This window comes from Ipomoea triloba, chromosome 3 (assembly GCF_003576645.1).
Source record: "Ipomoea triloba cultivar NCNSP0323 chromosome 3, ASM357664v1".
In the NCBI taxonomy this organism is placed as follows: Eukaryota; Viridiplantae; Streptophyta; class Magnoliopsida; order Solanales; family Convolvulaceae; genus Ipomoea; species Ipomoea triloba.
Genome location: NC_044918.1, coordinates 4454130 through 4474388, shown reverse-complemented (window position 1 = coordinate 4474388; position 20259 = coordinate 4454130). Strand labels below are relative to the sequence as shown.

At 31.4% G+C, this 20259-nt stretch overlaps 1 protein-coding gene across 1 annotated transcript; it reads left to right on the top strand.

Annotated features, from left to right (window-relative positions):
- The first annotated feature begins 12801 nt into the window (after positions 1-12801).
- Positions 12802-18341, top strand: LOC116012745 (ubiquitin domain-containing protein DSK2b-like). Its single transcript, XM_031252398.1, has 8 exons — positions 12802-13237; positions 14379-15140; positions 15727-15935; positions 16052-16165; positions 17173-17231; positions 17397-17425; positions 17694-17759; positions 17856-18341. The coding sequence occupies exons 1-8, from the start codon at positions 12958-12960 to the stop codon at positions 18002-18004; spliced, it is 1668 nt and encodes a 555-aa protein (XP_031108258.1). The 5' UTR covers positions 12802-12957; the 3' UTR covers positions 18005-18341.
- Positions 18342-20259: the final 1918 nt, after the last annotated feature.

Genomic DNA, 20259 nt, shown 5'->3' with positions numbered 1-20259 from the left:
AATAATACTTCTCCGTATGTGAATGAAAATGGGGATTAGCTTTGAATTTGAATGTGTACGGACGGCATCTTCGTAGTTTGAATTGCAACCTAGTGTTAAACAAGTATTTTGGCAAAAATTAAAATAAATAAAAAAAAAAAAAAAGAGAAGGCAACTGTACAGTTCAAACTTTTTTTTTTTTTTTTAAGTTCTACTGACTTTGTTACAATGTAGTATTCTGTTCATAGTTACTTCTCAACCTACTGAAGCACAAAGAGTGAACAGATAACTTCACTGAGGCTCGAACCCACTTCCTTCCACATGAGAGTGTACACCGGGTGCCGCTTGACCACACAGCCTTTGGCTACAGTTCAAACTTAATAATAATAAGGGAAAATGGCACTTTTTCCCCCTATGTTATATGCTTATAGCACTTTTCCCCTTTGTGTTATTAAAGTGGCAGTTTTTCCCCCTCAGTTATTTTAAAAGTGGTAGTTTTCTCCCTTGTAATGTTAAATTGACATTTTTGTCCTTAAAATAACTATTTCATTTATTTTTATTCTCCAATCAATTGTTACTAATATGTATGGAATATCACGGTTCGATACGAACCTAATCGAACACTGTAGCAATTGAACTTAAATAGTATAGACGGTTACGGTTACGATTCAGAACCGAAAAAATAAAATAAAATAATTGTTAAATTTAGACTATTTTTAAATAAGAAATAAAATTATAAAAATAAATACGTAGTAAATAAATACATAAGTTTTGATTGGCGGTTTAAAATCGAAATTGGAATCGAACCGTACCGATTTATCAAAATAAGTGTTTGATTATTTTCAATATATATGACTGTGGTTAAGTTCCGGTTCACGGTTCAACAATTATTTAATTTTAAATTTTTCGGTTCTGAATCGTAACTAGAACCATCCATACTATTTCGATATTATTGCTACAGTGTTTGGTTAGGTTCGAACCGAATCGTGATCATCCATACATATAAATAATAATTTGTTGGAGAAGAAAAATAAATGAAATAATTATTTTAAGGGTAACAATGACAATTTAACATTTCAGGGGGGGGAAATGCCACTTTAATAACACAGGGGGGAAAAGTACTATATGCATATAACATAGGGGGAAAAAGTGTCATTTTCCCTAATAATAATAATAATAATAATAATAATAATAATAGTAATAGTAATAATAATAGAATGATTTATGCTGAGTAGTTAATTTTCTAAATCTATTTGTCAGTGGTCCGCAGTCAGAGTATTGCTTTCGAGACTGGCAATTTTATTTTTAAACTTTGAGTGCCAGTTCTGCCACTTATTGATTATTATAATTAGTTAATTATAATTAGAAATGGTTGGTGTTAAAGTGTATAGCCCAACATAGACCGTGTAATTAACACAGGATAGATCAATGGGAATGTAAAGTAGTAAATGTTATATTTATTATTATTGTGAAAATGCAATTACAAATACGTACTATTACGTACTTTCTAATGTTAGAGTTGTACTAAATATTATGTAAAAGTATCGAGATCAATAACATTATTTATAATTACAATATAATTCAAAATCTAATATAGAACGCAAATTATTTACTTCCTAAATTAAGATGTGCAACTACTTTCTTTAATATGATATTATAACACATTATTGTCATATTAGGTTTAGGGAACTATGTTTCTTGTACAATTTAATTGCATTCAAGTTGTCCAGGTACTATGTTGGCATGGTGATGACTGATGAGTGTTAAGGAACATACTTTCTTAGTCAAGAAGGTTGGTCTTGTGTTAATTAGGTGAAGACATATTGCAAGATATTTGTGTTTTTTTCTATTTATTTATAAAACTCTAATATGATAATCTATTGTGATTGTTATAAATTTTTATAATATAATTACAAATAAGAGAAAATGACATATTTAGTCCTTGAGTTATACCCGTGGTAGCGACTCAGTCTTTGAGTTATTATCATATCCATTTTTAGTCACTTAATTATGAGCGAAGTGACGAGTTTGATCCCTGATGTTAGGGCATCCACATCTATGTATATTTGTTGGTTCATGTCAGGCCAAGAACTGAATCATAAATTGATTTGTGATGTTTTCATACTCTTGCAAAATACAAGATCATGTCAAAAAAAAAAAAAAAAAAAAAAAGAAGCAACAGTGCGCGCCTCGTGCTTGGCACGCACTGCCGCCCTAGCGGGCGCGTGAGAAAGTCAGAGTAGCGGTCGCTCTGACATTTAACTTTCCTATAATTATTTTTAATTTCAAATTTCAGATTTTTTTAGTTTAGTTTTTTTTTTCCTTTTTTTTAATCTCCTCGCATCTTCTCTTTCCTAATCACACTTACCAAAACTAGCTCCTAAAATACCACGAAAAAACTCCACTGATAAAGATGCTCTTAGTAGTACGGAGTTAAATCTAAGAGTAAAGAAGTAAATTCCTATATGGAATATAACGTGTTTCCTCCTTTTCTCCCTTTTACACACTTATTACGCATAATACTTTCCCCATATCCACAAAAGCCCTAAATCTTCTCCATAGTCGTATTTCACACTTTATTATCTTTTCCCTTTTGTCCATGTTTGTCAATCCTCATAGTCCTCTGAAGTCTACTTCCATCATTTTCTTCCTCTTTTCCTCTCATCTCCTGCAACCCTCAGTCCAGCTAAAATACCTACAAGAAATCAAATTCTAAATTCAAGATTTGAGCTTAGAAGTTACAAATCTCAAGTATGGGGAGACCTCCTCATCATCACAAGCCGCCGAGTAGGCATACAAATTTAGCTTTTTTTGCATTGTCGCCACCATTTTTATGATCTAGCTTCCTCCTCATCGTCATCTTCATAGTCTACTTCACCGTCTCCAAGCCCAATGACCCTCAAAATACTAAGTTGTATATTGACATTAAACCATCAAAAGGAATAGGTATAATGATCTAGGCGTTCTAAACATGATCACAAGATTAAATCGGATTAAACATAACTACTATATATTGTAATAGTGCCGAATTTTAAAAAGTTGTCACAATTATGCAAGACTTTTGTGACCATGTTTGCTTACACTAAAAGTATTATTTGAGTGATAACAATAGAGGTCACAATAAATTTATATTTTGTGACCAAATATGTTATTACAAAAAAAATGATATAGTGATAACTAAAATCGTTATAATTAATCATTTTATTGTGACAACACTTTAATCCCCACGCCCATTAATGTCCCTCGCAAGACTAGACTTCGCCTGGCCTACGCCCATCCCATTTGGATTGATTCAAACTCGTGACCTCAACTATGATACCAATTATTGATAGCATATATGCTTGACTCAGCCGTTAGTGTTGTAATATGCTTACTTCTCAGTAGGTCACTCATTCGGTAATTCAAACATACTTAACCACATAATTTTTTAGTTATCTAGTTGTCATATCTTTCTTAAAATCAATTGGTGATAAATATGAGCTCTTTAACATTTGTATTGGAATGAAGCAATTTGACTTGTGGAATTTTTTCTTAAATGGCTTCCGTAAATGATAGATAATTTATATGTCACAAAAAGATTGAAAGTTTAAAAATGATTGATTACAAAATGTATTTACAAAATTACATTCATTTTAAGAGGCATAACTAGTTGCACTTTTTTTTTTTTTTTTTTTTGAGTACAACTAGTTGCACTTTAATTGACCATAATATTTAATACCTAGTTCACACCATATTACTTTGGCACCAACTTGAATGCAATTTTAGTGGTAAATATTGTTTACAGCATAACTTCATACAATATTCATCCATCTATTTAATTATAGTGACAAAGTCATTGTAACAAATAATTACTCGTCGCAATTATCATAACATTAGTGACAAAACTTGAAGCCAACACAATTATTGTAACCCCTCGGTTTTTTTTCCGACAAAGTTAAGATTCGAGAATAGCGATGTAATTTTTTTTTTTGGGCTATGACATTTAAGAGAAGACTGTTCGGTGCTCGAAATAATTTTTCTCTTAAGGATTAGTTATCGATAAGCTGCGAACTACGTACCGGTCACGAACCGAGAAAATTTTAAGGATATGGATTCGGTTCGAATTTTCCAGGAATTAGATTATTAAATGTGATACGATTAAGCCTGAATTTCTAGTTAGTTCAAGAAAAATTTTAAAGGGACTGTAAGGGATAAATTGTTACGGACTCTGTACCTAAATTTAGCGGGACACCGAAAATTCCCAAAATTGGTGATTTGTGACGGGAATATTTTTACGATAATTTTGGTATTAGAATTTTCCCGAATTAAGTTATAATCCTCCGAACATTCATCTGATTTAAGCATAAACTGGCAAATTAGATTTGAGATCTTGTAAGGACTCCATGGGGTGTTGACATGTGGCAAGTGAATCTAAGCCTAGATTGGGCAATTAATGAAGCATTAATGAGGTTGCATTTGTTACTTGTAGATCAAGAACAAAATCACACCAAGATCATCTCTCTCCCTCTCTCATTTCGGCTACACCCTTAGGAAGAAGAAAAAAAAATAGATTTAGTCCTCCTTTGTGATCTAAGAGCTCCCAAGCTTTTCCAACCCAAGTGTACAAGTGTAGGTAAGATCTTGAACCTTGTTGGATTAAATCATCTCTAGAATTCATGTGTTGATGTTTAGTGCATGAAAATATTGTTATTGTGATAATATTCTTAAGGTCTTTGAATTCAAGAAAGGAGCTAGCAACTACTTTGGTTTAAAAGCTTCTATTGAGGTAAGGAATCCCTTAAGTTGGCTCAATCACTTGGATATAGACAATTGCTAGGAAATTATACGGTTAGGAATTTTTACGTGATAACTATGTGTTATGTTATGGATCTATAAATTGGCTTCAAAAATCCTTACTTTGATTTTTGGTAAATTCTAATATACATGTTATAGCTATTTTATGCATGTATAGGTTGTATTCATGCCCATATAAATTTATATTTGTGAAATTATTGAGTAAAAACCAAACTAGTTTCCAGCAATGACTTTCGAAAATTATTGGGAAAAATTGGTAAGGCATTTTGACTCCAAATTTTGTAGACATGTAGATCAACACGTTTAGAACCTACATATAAAATTTCATAATGATCGGAGTAGTGTAAGTATGGTTTTTGCTCATTTTCCCAACACTGGTCCAGTGAGAAAAATATTTCGGACCAGGGGCAAAAAGGTAATTTTCTGTGTTAATTCGTGGACCTTTTTGACCAAAACTTTTTATGGACATCAAGTACTATAAGTTGGGGTTCTACCATAAAAATTTCAAGTGAAAAAGAGTTCGGGAACTATTTTTACCGGCTCAATCTTTCGGATTGCGCCAAGCTGAAATTTTCTGAAAAAGAATGGTTAGAAACAATTTTGACAAATATAATTTGTAATAAAATTAGTAACGAGGTTTTGGGATGTCATAATCCATTTGGAAGAAAAATCATGTTTTAAGGAATAATGTGACTCTCGTTACTTGGTTTTCGAAATGAACAAATCATTAACCAATATGTGTATTTTGGGAAATGTTTTGAGCAAAATGTTTTGAGAGACAAGACTTTTGAACTAAGTTAAGAATGGTGATTGATTTCAAAGGAGGACTTGATTTTGTGGGAAATGTCTAAAAAGTGATTTTGACTCAAGGAAAGGGAAAAGGAAGGAAAATGTTTTCAAACCTTAGTTCTAGTAAAAGTGGTGAAGGATCTTGTTAACCACGGAATAAAGATGAGCTTAAAGTGCCTATTCCGCATGGTAATTATGTGTATGATCAATCATACTGTGGGCGAAGTCGATTCGCCGAGTACTATATCACCCGGAAGGAAAAGGTACTCCTACGGGGGTGTGCACACTTAAGTATAGTCACTCTATGTTCGGGTAGGTGTCGTTCTTATGAACCTAGTGAGGCTAGCTATGAATCATTTCAACGCTCCTATAAGTCCAGGGGATCAGTATTAGACCGGGCGATGACCACTGAACCCGAGTTCAACGATCCAAGTGGTCAAAAGTGGAGAAAGGACTCCAAAGGCCTCACACTTTCTATCTAGGACTAAGTGGAATTTTGAAATATGAATGTAGTTACGCTGTAGCTACGGGAAAGAAAGATGTGATAAGTTTTTAAGTACCCAAAGGTTGTGGGTGATCTCTCTTTTTGAAAAGTGAAAAGTGATGAGGATTTTATTATGAGGGAAAGGTTTTTCTACTAAAGTGATTACAAGCAAGATGTGTGATTTATGTTTCTTACTACTTACTAGTATGCTTAATTGTTTAACAATATATTACTGGGTATGAAAATGATTACTAAATGACCTTGTCAAGAGGGAAATGACATGAGACGTTACTGAATTGTGCTCATAATGTATGCAAGTTGCTATTTATAACTGTTGCAGGTAGAATGCAACCGTTGGGTAAAGTTACATTTTCTGGAAAATATGTTTTTCGAAACCTTTGTTTACTTTCGAGTGACAATGGATTTCCTTACTTAGCCGTCGCGCTAACTACACTTCATTGTGTCCTTTATTAGATGCAGTCTAGCGTGGGCCCCTGTGGCCGATGAGCTTTAAATAGGATGGGAGTCGAGGTTGAAGATTACTCTATCCTAGAATAGACACCCTGGAGAGATTATTTCCATATGTACATATCTGGATATTGATACGGTTATTTTAGGTTGTAAGTTGAGCCTTAGCGTTTGGGTATAGGAAAGATACCTAAGCGTGGCGGTAACACCCAGTTTTCTGCTTTTTGAATTATTAGCTTCCGCTGTGATGTATACCATTAGGGATTTGGTAATAAATCCTGGATGTGAAAGTTGGGGTGTTACAATTATTGTCACAATTTAGTAAATTTTGTTTACATAATTATAGAGGTTTTTTTTTTTCTCACAATCGTATCCCATTTCTAATGGTACTATCTAACTAATTGTATTTTTATTGACAAAATGAGTTGTCACAAATATTATAAAAAAGAGTGACCAACAACTATTTGTCACAAAACGTACCAAAATTTGTCTTCACACTATATTTTGCCACAATTAAATCCATTCTCGTAATAATTATAATTTTGTCAAAATGCACATACATTTAGTGACAACTTAAGTCATGACACTATCATTCTACTCATAGTGACAACTTATTTGTAATAATTACTATACTATCTGTGACCAAAAAAAATTATCATAGTTATCACAAACAATAGTGTCAAGCTATTTTGTTGGTTACAAAAAAAGTATTATTTGTGACTAAATTACGAAGTGTTACAAAATATTTGTCACTAAATGCCTTAATTCTTGAAGTGAAGGGCATAAACATATTGTCTTAATTTATTAACACTTAAATTTTCTTTTTATCAGACCACGAGGTGTCATGAGCAAGTCTTAACTATAGGAAGCACCTTTAAGCCCGAACCATACTCAAACTAATCTACGTATGCATCGGGTCGGCCCAATTAGGGGACAAAGTGCTGGCTAGATTGATTTTTCCATACGAGAGGGGTTCGAACTCTATTAACTCTTAAATTACTTTTACAATTATTATTATTATTATTATTATTATTATTATTATGCGTTACAATGATGAATGAAATCAAAAAGAAAGAAAAACATTATTATTGTTGTTACAAAAATAGAAAGAAAAGCAGGCAAACCATATGAACAACAACAATATAGAGATATAAATGTTAGGGATGCAAGGGTAAAATCGCCATTTAATGATTAGGGTCAATAATCTCACCAAAAGATATAAGTTTTACTCTCCTACTTTTATTCCTTGATGTGGCAAAAGATATAAGTTATCTTCATCCTTTGGATCTCAAGAAAAATATCAACATCAAAATTTTGAGTGAAGCTAAGGAATAAAAGTAGAAAGTAAAATGGGAGAGGTAGGGAGTAATATGTTTTGTATTGAAATTCGTTTTCAGATTAAACTTGATCTAACTTGATTGCCATAATTATCTCATACAATTAGTATTTATTACTTGCATTTAACTTTTTATATGAAAAACAATTACATGTCAAATAATATTAAATTATATAAAAGTAAAAATTAAAATAATTGCATTTTAACATTTTTTTTTGGTTTTAAAATGAAAAATGAAGACTTGAAAAATAGTAAGCATATGAAAATGAAGAAAAAAAAACATTTTTTATAACGAAACAAGCCATATTATAGGATTTATAGCTATACATGGATGCATCATACATTTATACTGCCAATTATAATAACATATAAGTATTTTCCAAATAAATGTTGATATAAATTTTATGAATATTCCATGTTAAATACGAAGTAATTATTAATATTTTTACTAAATTTTAAACAGTTTGGCCAAATATGCTAACCTCTCTACCATCGCCACAGGGTTCTAATGGTATAAGTTTGATTTTTTTTGTTTTTTTGTTTTTTTGAACAAATTTGATTTTTTTTGTTAAACAATATCTTAAATTTATACGTTAAGTATGTTATGAAATATTGGGTATCATGTTAGTCCAATAATTTCAATCCAAAAAGATAGTCTTGAAACCCAATTCAGTGGCCCAAATCTACTTGGTATTAGACTATCCACATTTGTACGGAATGTTATAACCATGGACCATGGTCCAACTTAAAAAGTCAACCAAATTATTTTTTTTTCACCTTAAATTTATTTTTCTTTTATATTTTTATACAAATAACTAGTTATAATATGCACTTAAATTAATGCACATCACAAAAATTAAAATAAATAAATACTTAGTACAAATTTAAACATTAAATAATTAATATAAAATAAAAATGATTATTTTCAATATAATCAAAATGAGTATATTCAACTTGTAATAAAAGTAGTAGTAAATATGAGTATTGTTGTAGATGGTTATAATTGATAATATAAATAATGTCCTAACAATTTTCATATAAAAAATAAATTAAGTCTTCTTAATGCAATATTGATGAATTAGTAAAATTTAACTTATTTTTTGTTAAAAGTAACATGATTATATCGGACTTACTGATGTTGTCGAAGAGTAATTAAAGAGTTATGCAATTAAGTTATAACATATAAATCCATAAGTTTTCTTTGTGTATAATTGTATATGATTGAGATATCAATTGTTGTTATATGTGAACTATTAATCTTGTAAATTTTCATTGACATTTTAAAATATTATTTTTTTCCTATGAGATTGATTAGATAATAAAATCTTTGCATTTATTAAGTCATTGTATTATATTCATTCTCAAAATATTGTATATTTATTTTTACAATACTAATGCAAATACCGAACCTAAAATAGGATCATTAAAAGAATATTGAATGTTCATTTTCACAATACATAATGTTTATTTTATCAATATTACAAGTAGATTAAAAAATATATTAATATGAATATCATTCAAAATATCTCAATGAAATTTTTTAATAATATATTTTGTAACATTGATTTTATTTATATATATAAAAAATAAAGAGTAATATGTGTAAATGGTAATATGCAATTATTGCTTTTATTTTAATGAACTACAATATTGTTATAATAAATCTACAATATTATAATAGTGAATCATAATCAATATTCAATGATACTTTTTAATGAACATACATTATTATAATAATGAATTATGGTCCATGATATAATTTGTCCATTTTTGTAATACTCTTTTACTTTGAAAATTGGACTCTACTATTATATATCATGCAATCTGTCACTATATATATATATATTCTAAATTCCTATGATCAAACTTACTTTCAAAATAGGGATAAGTTTCAAATAAGCACTCGAAGTAGTAAGAATAATGCAATTGAGCCATTAATTTTTTATTTTTTTTATCTCTATCCAAACACTAAAAATATACTGTACAAAAAGAAAAACTATAATTAATTAGCTCATTTAGTAGGTTAATTAATAAATGATAAAAAATGAGTTTGTAATAAATTAATGATATGTTGAATTCATTGTTCACAAAAGATGAAATTCCTCGCTCAAACAACCTTTACATTGTATCTCGATAGGATGGTGGAGGGCTTTGCCCCAAACTTGGGACGATAAGGAAGACAACTAGATGAAGATTGTCTTTGTCAACATTTTATTTTTATTTTAAAATTTCTTTCCAACAAAACTAAATAACACGAACTCTTTAAAAAAATACACATAGAGTCCAATATAGGCACCTAGCACTATTTTATCACAAACTACGCTTTTGACATGTTATTAACCTATTAAATTATCCAAGTGCACTTTTTTTTTTTTTTTTGGGTATATTTAAAAATAGGGCTCAATTGCACTATTATGACTATTTTGAGGGCTTATTTAGCGTTTATCACTTTAAAATATAATTATAATATAATAATATTTAAATTTATTATTTAAAAGCAAAAAAGAGAAGGACACCGTTGTCCAAAAAGTATCTTTTAAAAAATAAATAAATACGAAGTATATGATATTATCTGTCACAACAAATTACCATTCACACCCATAAAATAAGGGTTTGGAGTGTTTATACAACATTAGTTAGCATAGAATGCTCACATGTGAAGTCATTGTCATAGCAGAATAAGCGAGGTACCGTCTAAAAATTCATAGTTATGATTATATGCACTTGACACTTCTCGTGAGAGTTTTATAGTAAATAATAGGTCTTCATGTTATACATGGATATAGCTTTTGCTATTGTACTACTACTACTACTACTACTACTATTATTATTATTATTATTATTATTATTATTATATATTTTGGAAAGGATTGCATCATTACTTTTTTTTTTATAGTACTAATTGCATCATTACTTTGTTGTTCTCAAGAAGATATTTGTATTCATATTTATTCACAAAGCAGGGATTGGAATTGTAATTTCATTCCTACCAAATTACATGGAATTACAATTCATGTTTTGGTTCGAGGAAATTGTAATTTCATAGTTTGTGGATCGTAATTTCGTGGTGAATTACTATTTTGCAATTGTTATGATTATTATACAAAAATATTTTAATTTTTATTCACTTATTCCTGTTTAATTCTTAATCATTCTATCCATGCATATCAAATATGTATTTTTAATTGTATTCGATGCAATCAATATCAATGATGATTAATTCTTTAAAATTTGTCTAAAAAAATATATTAATCTTCTCTGTCATCATAACTCAAATACTAAAAAAGTGTCATGTTAACCACATTTTTTGTAGATTAGAGTTTAGAATATGGGTAAAAAAAATAATGAAAAAATAATATAATCTGTCACGCTAGATTGCCATTCGCACCCTTAAAAAGAGGTAATAATCATGGTCTCATATACAATGTTAATTAGCATTTAATGCTCACACGTAAAATCCTTGTCACAACAGAGTAAGCGAAGCACTATCTAAAAACCCATATTTATGATTGTATTAGCATTTTGATATGCGATTCACGAAATTCATGCCAAAATATTAAAATATTATTAAATAAAAAAATTAAAAAATTAGTTCAAATTATATCTCGCAATTCTTTAAATTTATATATTTAAATTATTATATTTTAATAATATAGAGAAAAATGAAAAAGAATATATATATATATATATATATATATATATATATATATATATATATATTAATAATGTAGACAATTTACATAAAATTTATATTTACAAAAAAAAAAAAGAAAACTATAATACTAAGCTAACACTCACATATATTGCTATATGTATACATAAATAATATTTATATTACATACACATATGATTTAACATTCATAGATATTTAATCAAAATATAATCTTCAATTAAATTAATTGTTATATGACAATTTTAATGAAATTATAATTAAAGATCAAATAAGAAAAAGGTATGAAGGATGTAGGTTTATGGTAATAGTGATTATAATTGAGTTATTAAATAATAATAACGTTATAAGGGTAATTTTGTCTACAAAATATAATAATGATAATTGTATTAAATAAAATAAAATGTACGTACAAACATTTAAAGTTAAATATATACATTTATGAACACATAAAAAATAACAAAAATCAATAAAATAATATGAATTGTCACATAGTATGCTTTTAGCTTTACTACCAAACAAAGAAAATTATTTCATTTAAATCATTATTTATTTTTAGGTTTGGTTAAAAAAAAAACATATTTTTGCAAATGGAAAATTGAAAATGCAATTATAGTAGAATCACAATTTTTTTTTATACTTTTTCTTTTTGTAAGAAAACGAAAATGAAAATGACATATGAATTAAAAGTGCTTATAGACGGAAGACTCATTCCAACCTATGGACATGAAAACAACAAAATAATTAAATTCGTAATATTTATTTTTCAACAAGTAATATTTAGTAAATTTGAAAATCTAAACAATTTTGAAGTTTTAGTTACACTCCAATGACAAAAAAAAAAAACTTATGTCAACTTCAACGATTAATTAATTATTTAATATAAAATGATATAAATAAAAAATGACTAAAGTGTCCCTCAATAATTTAGAAATTTAAAATATATTATTAATATTAACATAATTTATTAATGGTAGACTAAAATTATCACTTTACACGTAATTAAGAAAACAAGAATGCTAACCTTTCTTTGGTAGATTAGCGGTTTAGAATGTGGGGGATACCTTAACGACACCGGTTTAGAATTGCTTCTCGGAAGTCCAAGGTCCTGTTGGGCATCTTGGATTACTATTGGTCGTTACTCGTCACCTTTCCCTACATTTATTTCTCATTCGCTTAAAATAGGAATATATTATAAATAAAAATAATATACTCCGTATTATATAAATAAAAAATATATATATCCATATTGGGAAAAAAAATCCTCAATCTGTTTCCTCTTTGTGTCTCTCTATTCTTCACCTGAGAGAACTAGGGCATCGATTGTGTTCTTCTTCTTCTAGATTGATCGGCAGCTCGAAGTCGCATCCTTGTGTTTCGATTGCCGTCCGGTGGAATTGGGATTGTTGCGGGGAATCTCCAGTTGAGCAGTTGAGTATGGGGGGCGGCGATGCTAATGTTGCGGGGAACAACGACGGGGACAATTCGAAGAACAACGAGAATAGCGCGGCCGCCGCCTGCGGGTCTGATGGCGAAGCTGTGAATATCAACATCCGCTGCTCCAACGGCTCCAAATTCTCAGTGCAGGCCACCCTCGATTCTTCCGTCGGATCCTTCAAGTCCCTCCTCGCTCAGCACTGCGACATCCCCTCTGAGCAGCAGCGTTTGATCTACAAGGGTCGGATCTTAAAGGATGAGCAAACCCTAGACAGCTACGGTACGTCAATGATCACCTATCTCTCATTTTCTTTTCGTACACGGGAAATGATTGGTTGCCGATGCCTCTCTGCTATCCAAGATTTTTCCCCCCCACCGGATTGAATTTATTTATCGATTGTATAGATGATAGACAGGTCTGTGTGCCTTGGTAGGTGTTTCTGCGTATGTGAGATTAATTTATCTTTTGTTGGATTCATGAAATGAATAATGCCATTTTTTCTTACATATTCGTGGGTTGAGTGGTTAAGGGTGTCGGGATGTGCTCTGTTTGACGGTAGGGATACTCTGTGAAACATGTTTATAGCCATGATATATGAAATAACCATTTGTACAGGTGAAAAGTAGAAGAGGGGGTAGAATTGGAGCTTTTCTTAGTAATTTGCTTGATATTTAGTTGATGTTGAACTGATGTAGAAATGAATGTTGATCATGGAACAACATATGGAAATGCTCTTTACCTGATTTGATACATAATGCAGTAGCTGTTTTCATTTGTGGAAAGTTACTTATGTTGGTAATATTTGATAAAACTAATGCTAAATTAAAAGAAACTGAACAACTTGGAAGCATTTTAGTTATACTAGAAGTTTTTGAAATGTAAAACCTGAACTTTGACTAGTTTTTGTTAATGATGTTGGTTCTGTTGAAAAAATAAAGATTTTCCATTAATAAGATAAGTTTGCATAATTGTATACAACTTTTGAGGATAGAAAATTTTGTAAGATGCTGTTAATTAAGTTATAATCATGCTTATTTAATTAAAAGCACCAAATGGCCTCCCAAATGAGGTTATGCTGTTTCCATTGGTATTCTTTGCCTTCTTTTCCCTTTCCCCCAATGCCCTCTCATTCCCTGACATGCATAACCTAGTGGGTTAAAATGAATATAATACCTAAATTGTGTGTTGAAGTTTTGTTTAGATGATGAAATATTATAAATGGTTGCAGGGCACTTGGCCTTACTGAGTGAACAAAATCCAGTACAAATTCTCTTATGTATTTTGCTTCTTTTTTAAGTTTGCATTTATATGACAATGTACTGAATCTGCTGATTAAGTTCTAGGCGTGTATAAGTCTTTATGAGCTGTTTGAGTTACATATTTCTTAGTTCATCCAATCTTATTTATGCGTGATTGGTAGGTTTGAAGGCAGATCACACTGTTCATTTGGTTCGTGGCTTTGCTCCAGCTACCTCTACAAATAATGCAGGCGCAACTTCTCCTGGAGCTCCAAATACTAACCAAAATGCGTCAAGGGATGCTGCTCCAAATGTTGGTGGAGCATTTGGAGGATCAGGCCCTGGAGCTTCATTATTTCCTGGGCTTAATTTGAATGGACTTGGAAGTGGTGGTGGTGGTGGATTATTTGGAGCTGGACTTCCGGATTTTGAACAAGTACAGCAACAGTTGAATCAAAACCCCAACATGATGAGGGATATCTTGAACATGCCTCTTGTTCAGAATCTAATGAATAACCCAGAAGTTATCCGCAACTTGATCATGAACAATCCTCAGATGCGGGAGATCATGGATCGTAATCCAGAGCTTGCTCACATACTAAATGATCCTGCCACTCTACGGCAAACCATGGAGGCTGCACGAAACCCTGAGCTCATGCGTGAGATGATGCGTAATACTGACAGGGCAATGAGCAATATTGAATCTTCCCCAGAGGGATTTAACATGCTCAGGCGCATGTATGAAACTGTCCAAGAGCCATTCCTGAATGCAACTACCATGGCTGGGGATGCGAGAAGTGATGTGGGGTCAAACCCTTTTGCTGCGCTTCTGGGAGTCCAGGGTGGTGGGCAAGGTAATCCTCCAAGAGCTGGTTCTGAAGCCACTACCAATCCTCCTGCTCCTAATACTAATCCGCTTCCTAATCCTTGGGCCTCTGCTAGCGGTAAGCTTTCTTTCTTTAAGTCTTCATATAAACTTCTTTTGTCGAAACTACATTTGAATGGTAGAAGTGCTTCATTTGTTTCCGGTTGTTACTTGGGATATTCTGTCTTCATAAGGCCCTGGACCTTTGCTCTTTCTCTTTAACCTTTATTTCCCTTCATACTGTAGGCCTGGCTACAAAAGCTTGGTATCAAAAGTTGAGATACACTATTAGTACTGATGCTGTTAGCCTGTCTGTCATTTGTAGATATTCAGAGGAGGCCAAGTGCTCTAGACTTTCTATCTACAATCCCTAATAATTTACCTCTTGTCATAGTTTTCTCTGCTTCAGAGGTTTTTTGATGAATCAGGATTCATTGAACTTTCAGTTGAGATGTTGGATTGGATGCTGCATTATAAATGAAGTCTAAATAAATTATTTATCAGAGAAAGTCTAAAGATATTTATTGCTGCTGCATTTTTAATTGCTACTTGCTCCATTTAGCATAAATATCTGAATTGATTAACAGCTCTTAATAGCATTTTCTGCTCTTATCAGTTTTCTTGGTTACTTTATTACCTCATTTTTCTTTATTTGGATTTTGCAGCTGGAGCTGAACAGACTAATACCACCGCTAGGTCAACCCCTGCTGCTGGGGAAGCTAGGGTAGCTCCACTTGGTGGCTTAGGTGGACTTGGTTTACCAGACCTTCTGGGTGGTATGCCAGATCCCAATGCAGTAAATCAGTTGATGCAGAATCCTGCTATCTCACAGATGATGCAGTCTATGCTCTCCAACCCTCAGTACATGAACCAGGTTTATTTTGATTTGTGTATCACTGTTTCACTTCTTTTTTGCAAGCTTGCTTTTCCCTATCCCTTTCTCTTTATGCTGAAACTTTTGTTGTATTCACTTTAAATTTTCATTTTTAGATTCTTGGCCTCAACCCACAACTGCGAAGCATGCTTGACTCCAATTCCCAACTGAGAGAGATGATGCAAAACCCTGAATTCATTCGTCAATTAACTTCCCCTGAGACAATGCAGGTAGGTTGCCTTGTGTTTAGGTGTGTTATCTGCAAGGGAAATGTGACATAAATGAACAAAAAGCTACTATAAGTCTATCCATCTGGGTTTAGCAAGCTGCATGACCTGGTTATACCAGATATATTGTCTTACTCTGAAATTCACTAAAACTCTTGCCTGAGATTTGTGTGACTACAGTAATAACCCTAACAAAGTTTAAAAGGTTAAATGATGAAAGACTAAAGGTTTTTGTTGATTCTTTGTGGTTCAATTGAGAAATCATAGCAGCTTATCAAATGAAATCACATATTCACATTGTATTTTAGCATATATACTTGGACTTACGTTTTTAGTGTACATACTTAGAAAATCATTTGTCTAATTGTTCTATCCATACACAATGAAACTAACCACAAATGTCAACTAAAATTTGGCTTAGTATACAAGGGAATAAGCTATGAGAATGAGTTCTGACCACGTGTTTGACAGGAGGCAAATATGTTTACATAAAATCTCTAAAATAGTCAGAAATCAAGTATAAATCTCTTAATTTAAAAATAATTTTAATTTCATTTGGATTTAAAGAGTAGATGAAACCTGAAAATCAAAACTTTGCTTCATGACATTTCAGTTGCATGTCCAATCTCCTGATTTGACATTGTTGAAATCCTGTATGATAATTAATAAAGTATTACGCAACTTTGGTTTCTATTGTATGGCTATTCATTATTTCCTGATTTATTGTTTTGTATTCTGAATGTGTTCTGTTTAAACCAATTTGAATGTTATGCATGTGGTAGGTATGCTCAATTAAGAAATATAATGCATTCTTGCACACAAAATGTGAAGACAATAGTGGTCGATACTGTGTATTCGAACTTGCTATTTTCCTTTTTCTGTTCAAGTTACCTATTGGGAGGAGAGATGAGTGTTTAGAGGCCAAGTGAGAGAATATGCATCTAGGTTTTCCAAACTCTTTGCTTTTCCTGTTTAGCACCATTGACTCTTTTTTTCCCATTCCTTTTCAGCAACTGTTAACATTTCAGCAATCACTTATGTCCCAATTGGGTCGACAGCAGACAAATCAGTAAGTTAAACTATTACTCCATATTAATCCTTCAACATATCCATCGATGTTACCTCATTCCTAATTTCTCAAGGGATACTATATTGAATTTTTATTGACATGGACTTATAGTATGCATACTTGTCCTAAGACTAATTTGCTAACTACACTGTTTGCTGTGTGCAGAGAAACTGGCCCAAACTGTGGAAGGCCAGGTATTTTTATATTTTCTTAATTTGTTGGAACGGAAGCATGCAGTCAGTGCTGCATTCATTCAACTTTTTGTTAGACAAAGCAATTTCATGATTATTTGATGCGTAAATTAGTGGACATCTTAATAATGAAATATTTAAGACACTGCATTCTGAATTCTGATGCCTATGAAGGACGAATCTGGTAGGCTGGTAGCTCATATTCATTGTTTGGTTCTTACTCCTTTATGATGCTGACTAAATCCAGGTTCACTTGATAATGTGGGCATAGATATGCTGATGAATATGTTTGGTGGACTCGGGACAGGTGGCTTGGGTGTACCCAACAGACCTAATGGTTCGTAGTTTCTTCATTGTCGTCTATTCTCTTCATTGTTTTTAATTTTTTTTTTGCGTGTACTAATTTTTTGCCATCAATGGTGTTGTATCACAGTTCCACCCGAGGAACTGTATGCCTCTCAGCTGGCACAACTACAAGAAATGGGGTTCTTTGATACTCAAGAAAACATAAGGGCTCTGATAGCTACTGCAGGGAATGTTCATGCTGCAGTGGAGCGTCTTCTAGGAAACCCCGGTCAATAGGCTCGGCTGTGTTGGTATATTCTGTTCAGTGCGACAATATATACCTTGTGTTGGGGATTGGACACAACGCATATGAAATCTTAGTTTAAAAATAAAAAAAATTTAAAAAATAGTGATTTTTGGAACCCTTGAGCCCCGTCGTCGTCCCCTATTCCCATTTCTATAGACCTCAAGTAAAATTATGGTGGAACCAAAGTTCTTGAATTCCTTGTACATGATGATGTTAAGTTTTTCTTCCTTCACCTATTTGTTCTTGTGCGACTTTCCGAACATGAAAGTTCATTCTGAATATTAATGCTTCTTACTATCTCATATTTATGAATTTCACCTTATTTAATCCCAGTCTATATATATTGTCTATAAGGTTGGATTGTTTTTCCAGTTGATAAATTCGTTGCAATAACACATGTTGCAAATAGAGGGCCTTCTTTTTTTTGGGTGATAACCGTCACCGCCCTAAGTGGACACCGACTCTTTGCTCCTCTAGTATTAGCGACTAAGAGCTAAACATATCTTTTGGAGGGGCTTCAAGAATTGTCATTCCCATTTTTGTAGATTGACCGAGATTGGTAAGAAAATTAACACATCTATTTTCTTTCTTCATAATGTGTGTGAAGATAGCCTCCTTCAAACTCGAGGCAAGGAATTTGCAATTAGAGATGGGCGTAATAACAAAGTCACTAAATAGAGGGCCTTTTGAAGCATTTATTGTTTTACCTTCAAGGTAGAGCTTCTTTGAAATACATCCAATATTTTTTAGGTTTATTAAAAAATAGTGATCTTTTCAAAAAAAAAAAAATAGTGATATTTTTATTTTTTTTAGGTTTTGTAAAATAATGAAAAACATAATTTTTTTTAAATTTTAAAATAATGGGTTTCTGAAAATAGAATACACAATCTTCTTTGTAAAATTAGTTTTTTAAATTACAAAATAAAGAATTAGAACAATAATTTTTAAGTGCAAAATTTTAGTTTTTCTTTTTTCAAATTCTTTTATTAATTTAAGAGGTATTTGCAATATAAATTTAGCATTTTAAGTTTTTCATAAAATTACATTGCAAATAAGATATTTTATTTTTAAAAAAAAATTATAAACACATAACTCTACTTATGATAACAATCACTGTTACGACACTTCAATTTTTCAAATAGAGATATTTTCATGATTTTTTTTGGCTATGTTGGAAGAGAGAGGGAGTGAGGTGGTAGAGAGGAGTTCATCTACAATTGAAATTTTTGTTCGGGGAGAAAATGAAAAATAAAAGAACCGCGATTGACATTCACGCTTGGTGTAGAGGTTGGTTGCCAATTGATCTCTCTCGATCTCTTTCTCTCTCTCTAACCTTGCAAACCTTTTACTTGGCAAAGAAACCTTACAAAAATGGTGAAAAATTCAACCATTAATAAGGTTCTTAGATGTAGATTTGTATCTCATCTATTTGAATATTTAGATATGCTATTAGCTTTATTCACCTACCTACTTTTTTCACCTACCACTTAGTATCTTTCCTGATATTTATCTTTTTTATTATCATTTATTTATACTAACCAATTACCAATAATCATTACGTGTATTTATCTAAACACATTTTAAAATTTGCTGTGGAATAATAAAAGAAAAAAAAACTATTTTAAGAATTATTTGCATTAATTTTCAAAAAAAAAAAAGAAGAATTATTTGCATTATAAATTTAGCCTTTTAAGGTCTCCATAAAATTACAATGCAAATAAGAGAAAAAATGTTTTATTTAAAAAAAATGATAAACATAGAACTCCACTTATAATATAATAAAAATAAGTGATGATGTATAAATGATGAGTGTAAAAGAGAGTGTAAATGTCGTTCCGCTGAGGATTGGGGCTATGGCACGTATTGTGTGAATTATTAAATCCTAGGCACTAAAGTATTGGAATTCACTAGAATCCAAGTAAAATATGATTTAGGAATTAAAATAAAATAAAATATGCAAATAAAATAAGGGAAAAAACTATATGATAAAGAGTGGGGTCAGATTAGGGGTATTGCAATCTTGATGCTCTAACAAACTCAAAATTAGGGAAAAACAATTAACCAAGGGATTTATTGGCAATGCACTCAAGAATTCAAGTTAGCTACTTTCGTAATCAATAACAAGAATTAGGCTACAATTGCCCCACGTGATGCATCAATCATAACCTTAAGCACCTAAGCATTATAAGCCCCCAAATTACCCCTATTCTCATAGTAAGAAAAATTGGGTTGAAATTGGTTAGGC